Source organism: Pogoniulus pusillus, chromosome Z (assembly GCF_015220805.1).
Source record: "Pogoniulus pusillus isolate bPogPus1 chromosome Z, bPogPus1.pri, whole genome shotgun sequence".
NCBI classification, from domain to species: Eukaryota; Metazoa; Chordata; class Aves; order Piciformes; family Lybiidae; genus Pogoniulus; species Pogoniulus pusillus.
The window spans coordinates 104,754,574-104,760,989 of NC_087309.1; the positions used below are offsets into that span (position 1 = coordinate 104,754,574).

The 6,416-nt window shown below is 45.4% G+C and overlaps 1 protein-coding gene across 1 annotated transcript; it reads right to left on the reverse strand.

Moving 5' to 3' along the window:
• Positions 1–4,835: 4,835 nt before the first annotated feature.
• TUSC1 (tumor suppressor candidate 1) lies at positions 4,836–6,211 on the reverse strand. The gene has a single exon (XM_064176696.1). It carries the CDS (start codon positions 6,147–6,149, stop codon positions 5,559–5,561), a length of 591 nt encoding a protein of 196 aa, XP_064032766.1. The 5' UTR covers positions 6,150–6,211; the 3' UTR covers positions 4,836–5,558.
• Between the last annotated feature and the right edge of the window lie 205 nt (positions 6,212–6,416).

Consider the following 6,416-nt stretch of genomic DNA (forward strand, 5'->3'; position numbering starts at 1 on the left):
ATGGGGAATTTCAACTACCCAGATATTCGTGGGAGGGCCTACTGAGCTGGCCACAGTCCAGGAGGCTCCTCCAGTGTACTGGTAAGTTCTTGATGCAAATGTTCAAGGACCCAACTAGGAGTACTACTGGACCTGATATTCACTATCAAGGAGGATCTGTTTGAAGCAGTGAAGGTTGAGGGCAGCCTTGGCTGTAGCAATCATGACATGGTGAAGTTCAGGATATTGTGTGATAGAAACAGAATACCAAACAGGATAAAAATGCTGGACTTCAACAGGGCCAACTTTATCCTTTTCAAGCAACTCCTAGGGGAAATCTCATGGGACAGAGGACAAAGCAACCTGTGATAGTTGGTTAATATTCAAGAACCACTACTTCCAAGCTTAAGAACAGAGCATTACAACAAGTAGGAAATCAAGAAAGGGAGCCAGGAGACCTGCATGGTTAAGTGGGGAACGGCTGAGCAAACGCAAGTGGAAGAGAAGATCATGGAAGGAGGGGCTGGCCAACTGGAAGGAGTGTAAGACTTGTCAGAGCATGTAGGGAGGCAACCAGGAAGGAAGGGAAGTCAAGGACAACAGAAAGCACTTTTTCAAATATATTGCAGGGAAAACTAACACTAGAAGCAATGTAGGCCCACTGTTGAATGAGGTGGGTGCCTTGGTGACAGAGGTCACAAAGAAGGCAGAGATACTAAATGCCTTCTTTGTCTCCATTGGTTCTGCTGGAGACTGTACTTGGAAGCCCCATACCCCTGAGGCCTCAGAGGAATACATGACATAAGAGGAGTTCTCCTTGGCTGATGAGAACTGGGTTGATGAAGACTGGGTTAGGGAACAGTTATGTAATCTGGACATACATAAATCCATGGGCCCTGATGGCATGCACCCATGGGTGCTGAGGAAGCTGGCACAGGTCATTGCCAGACCACTCTCCACCATTTTTGGTAAGTCATGGTGGACAAGAGATGTGCCTGGGGACTGGAGGAGGGCAAACATCACTCCCATCTTCAAAAAAGTTAAGTAGGAGGATCCAGGTAACTAGAGTGGTCGGCCTCACCTCCATTCCCAGAAAGGTAATGGATCAGCCTATCCTTGGCTATGTCCTTAGGCATATCAAGGACAAGAGGATCATTAGGAGCAGTCAAAATGGTTTTACCAAGAGGAAGTCATGTGTGACTAACCTGATAGCCGTTTACAAGGACATAACCAGATAGATAGATGATGGTAGAGCAGTGGATGTGGTTTATCTTGATTTCAGTAAGGCATTTGACACCATCTCCCACAGCACCATTCTGGCTAAACTGAGGGATGTTTGGGTAGTGAGGTGGATGTGAACTGGTTGAAGGGAAGAAGTCAAAGAGTTGTGGTCAGTAGGATAGAGGCCTGTATCTAGTGGAATCCCACAGGGGTCAGTACTGGGACCATTTCTATATATTCATCGAGGGCCTGGATGAGGGCACAGAGTGCACTGTCAGCAGGTTTGCTGGTGGCACAAAACTGGGTGAAGTGACTAACACACAAGAGGGTTGTGCTGCCATTCAGTGAGACTTAGACTGGCTGCAGATTTGGGTAGGGAGAAATTGAATGAAATTCAACAAGGGTAGATGTAGAGTCTTGCACTCTGCTCAGTGATGCCAAATGACAGGACAAGGGGCAATGAGGGGAAGATGAAGCACAGAAGTTCCATGAAAACATGAGGAAAAATTTCTTCACTGTGAGGGTGACAGGAAACTGGACCAGGCTGCCCAGGGAGGTTGTGGAGTCTTTCTCCCTTGAGATATTTGCCTAGATGTGTTCCTGTATATAGGTGATTGTGCTCTGGTAGGGGGTTTGGACTAGGTATCTTTCAAGGTCACTTCCAGCCTCTAACATTCTGCGATTCTGTGAAAGTCTGCAGCTAAGTCTGAACACTTTCTTAAGAAAAAGAATAATCTTGTCTCATAAACAGAGCAAGTGGCTATAGAACTTTTCTTCGCTTTGCCTTTGTAAATTTAAACACACACACACACATATATATATCTTGCATCACGTATCTGTGTCTTTTAAGCATCTCCAGGACCAGTGATTCAACCACCTCCCCAAGGAGTGTGTTCCAGTATATAAGAACCCTTTCAGTGAAGAAGTTTCATTTAATAACCATCTAAACTTACCCTAGTGCCACTTGAGGCCATTTCTTCTCATCTTATCATTTGATAATAAGAACAGACCAACACCCAGCCTGCTTTCAGGTAATTCTAGAGAGCAATTAGGCCTCCTCTCAGTCTCATTTTCTCTAGACTAAACAACCCCAGTTCCTTCAGCTGCTCTCCAGGACAAGATAACTTTGTTGACCTTCTCTGGGACTTCAATGCCTTTCTGGTAGTGACAGCCTCAAGACTGAACACAGTAGTCAAGGTGTGGTCTCATCAGTGCAAAGTAAAGGGGAGATATAGACACATATATGTCAAATAAAGAGAATATGTATTTATACTTTAAATACTGCAATTTAACAAGATGATCAGGAAGGTATTATTGCCTAATGTTTTGTACACTATTCTGTTTCTGTGTGTCCATGTGGAGGCAAAAAACCCCAAAACACTTTAATCTCCAAATCCAAACTTGGGATTCAGTCAATTCTCTAATAAAATACCTGAAAGCAAACTCAGTCTCATATAGCACTGATACACTGTAATACAAAATATTATGCAGTAAAAGCTAATCATAAGCAAACCCTTTTTTAAACAGGAAAACAATAATAATCCACTAGTGCTCAAAACCTTGGCTTTAGCAGAACAAACAAAAAAGATGGGGCTTTTTCAAGTAACGATGAAGAAGTAAGTAAACTTAAAATCTACGATTAAAACATTGAAAAACATATGGTTTTGAAATTCATTTATGAAAAGGATCAGTATACAATTGAAATTGTTTTAATTAAAAAAAAAAAAAAAAAGATAAAATTTTAAAGGACAAGAAGATGCATGGTTCTGTTTGCTGAGTATATTGCAGCTATGTGTTCTGCAATGCTGTTTCTTCCAAACTCAGGGAAGTGGTATTGTCAGGCCAGAAGAACAGCTCAACACAGCAACGCACTTAAGTACAGAGATGTCACCACAACAGCTAGAACCAAGAGCCAAGTACTTACCAGAACCCAAAATGTGATAAACAGAATCAAAGATAATGTTTGGGAGCAAGAAGCAAAGATGGCAGCTTCAAGATCTGGTTGGTTAATGGACAGAAATCAGAACATGAGACAAAACAGACCTCAGGCAAAAGTTAAGGAAGGTTTAAGCTCTTCATACAATTCTAAACACTGATTTTCTCCCACTACTTTGGATGCATAGATGCTGTCATGTACTACACAAACACAAGTAGCAGATTCTCTGCATTTTCTGGGAACCACCAACACGGAACCACCAACACATGGTGTTTTCGTAGAGTTGTGCAGTTTTAGGCCCAGACATGTCTACCTATGATATTAAGCTACTAACTGTCAGAACTATGAGTGTACACAAACGCAACTAAAGCATTAAGGGTTATATATGCCAAAGGATATACCTGTAGGCTCTAAGTATCAGTATTTATAGTTTCCTGTAGACAAGAATCAGTGTGTCATAAAGCAAACCCACCACCTGCAAACCATTAATTGCCAGACATTGTAGTGATGTACTACTTTTTCACCATGTTGTAAGACTTCCTAAATTCTGAGGGCTTTTGTGTGCTTTTTGTTTGGTTGCTTTTTTTTTTCCCCTCTCAAAAACCTTACAACTAGTTCAGATGATTGGTTAAACAAAACTTTTGCAACTTGACTAAATTAAGTAATCCTTTACTGCACTAACTTAAGGACATACTTGAAAGCTGTTAAAACTCTTCACATTAATTTGCACCCTACAGAAATATCCTTTCCCCTTCCCCCCTCCCCTCTTTGTTTTGTAATCTGCAGGGGATTTTAATTTCTCTATAAGGTTTTATGGGGAAAAAAAGTAAAATAACCTTCTCTATAAACCTCCACAGAACTTGGTACTCCTGCACAGAATCACCTTTTCTTTGTATATCAATATTTTCAGAAAGGATGTCTAGCAGAGTTATCCAATTCTGACATTGTATCTTAACACAGCCCTGTGTTGTACCACTCCAACAGACTGTGCTGCTTGGATATTCATACTCTACTGGAAACTGCTACTATAATAAGACAACCTGGTTGTAATTTAAGTACTGTATTTCCTGAGCATTTATCAATTTAAGCATTTTTGTGAATACTTTTTTAATATAATCAGCACCCACACTCATTACAGACATTCACGACTTCTCATTAAGGAGAGACTAACTGCACTGTGCCCAACTGCTTTTCCCTATTCTCAGAATGCACTTATTTGAAGCTGTAGATTCAATGATACATAATGAGCACTACAGCAATTTTATTAGAGGCTTATGCCAACATAACAGAACCACTACTCTGTTCCTGCTATATTGTCAGACACTTAAAAGACGGATTTTCTTCTTTCATGTAAGCTGAAAGAGACCTTGCACATTAAAGCACTGTTTAAAGGTTTTGCTCTAAAGATTTGTTCCTTAACCAGTACCAAACCCAGAAGTATTAACTTTTATACCATAAAACCCTGAGTGAACATTTCAAAACCAACTCATCTCAGTTCTTTACAAAAGCTGCTTTCAAGCAGCATTATTTTCTAAAGGTCTGAAGAACACCTAAGTAATTTATTTCCCAACAGTAGAATTTCATAAGAAAGAGCCCAAAAGTAACAAATACCTTTGAGGAAGTGCATCAAAGGTCTGAAGGGTGTTCTACCCACAATTTCGAAGTAACACCCTGTTAAAAAACACACTTAAGACAGTCATTTGGTGTGCTGGTTTTATTTATCAGACACATTTTTATGTCAAAAGTGTGAAACTCAAAGCCAGAGTTATGTAATAGTTAAAGTCCGTCATTAAAAATACTTCTTCGCAGTAAACGTCCAAGCAATTCAGAGAAGTTCAAACAATTACTTTTACTGGAGCTTGCAAGCTTCCTCCATATTCCCCTTTCTAACAGACATACATAAACTACCAAGAAGTTAACATAGCCATCTTTTGAAAGCCACCATGGCTACTCAGGGGATACACAGCAGTCGCTAACTCAAGACAAAAAAGGTGACTCACAGTCCCTTAAGGAAGGACAATTCAACGCTATAAGGTGACATTAGACCAAATGCTCTTTTCACCGTGGTTCTTTTTCGTATGTCAACTGCTGCTGAGGCATTCCTCGACTAACACACTGGCCTCTACCAAGCCTCAGACTTTTCGCTGAAGCTGCTTCTCAGTGACCGTGTTCAGTGCTTCCCGGTCATAAATCGAGGAATGCTACTGAAAAACCTAAGCAAATCCTCCTCTCTCTTTTGTGCGAAGCTCTTTCAACTGAAAAGGTCTACAGCTGCTCTCCGCTTGAGCAGAGACAGCATAAGGAGGGGAACAGCTACTACGCCCCGAGACGGAGCGGCGGCGAGGGCAGGCACACAAGACATGCCTGCGGCACAACCCCCCCCTCCCAGCAATCCACGCGGCACGTCTTCTCCCGGAACCAGCTATACGGGTGGCACTAGGCTTCTCTTCTCCAGTGCCTGCTCGGGGGCAGAGAGCAGCTGCTTGTCCTCCTCTAGCAGCTCGTCCAACTCCCCGTCGTCCAGCTCCGAGGACTCCGGCCCACCGCCGGCCCGGCAGCGCCGCAGGTGCTGTAAGGCCCGGCGGTGTTTTTCTTGCAGCTGGCCCAGCTGAGCGCGCAAGGCCTCCGCCTCAGCTGAGTCCGAGGCGGTCGGCCCGTCGGGGCCAGGACCCAGCAAGGCCTGGCGGAAGAGGCTGCGGTTCTCGCGGCGCAGGCGGCGGTTCTCTAGTCGCAGCCGCGCGTTCTCTTGGCGCAGTCGCGCGTTGTGCCACTCCCGCTCTTCCCGCTGCCGCAGCGCCTCGCTGTGGCTGGCCGCCAAGTCCGCGTACCGCTCCGCTAGCTGCTGCAGCGAGCCCCGCGACTGGCCCCGCCAGCCCTCTTGGCCGCTGGGCAGCCCGGCGAACTCCTCCACCCCGCCGCGGCAGCCGCTACCGGCGGTGGCGACCCCCCCCCGGCCTCTCCGCGCCGAGCCGCTACAGACCCAGCGCCCGTCCAGAACGCGCATGCGCCTCATCCGTGCCGTTCCCGCAGCCCGCCTGCGCGCCCCGCCGCCGCCGCCGCCGTGAGAGAAGGGAGGTGCATGGCGCCGGCACCTCCTGATGCAAATAGCGGGGCGGGGCTCCGGCCGCCGGACTCGGGTCGGCGATCGGGGTGGAGCTGTCGGGTGGCGCCATGTTGGGGGCGGTGACGTTTGGGCGTGGAGCTGTTAGTGTAACAGCAGCAGCCTCCAGCTGTGCGTGTACCAGATGGGCTTTACCCGGAAATAGGAGATCATTTTTGG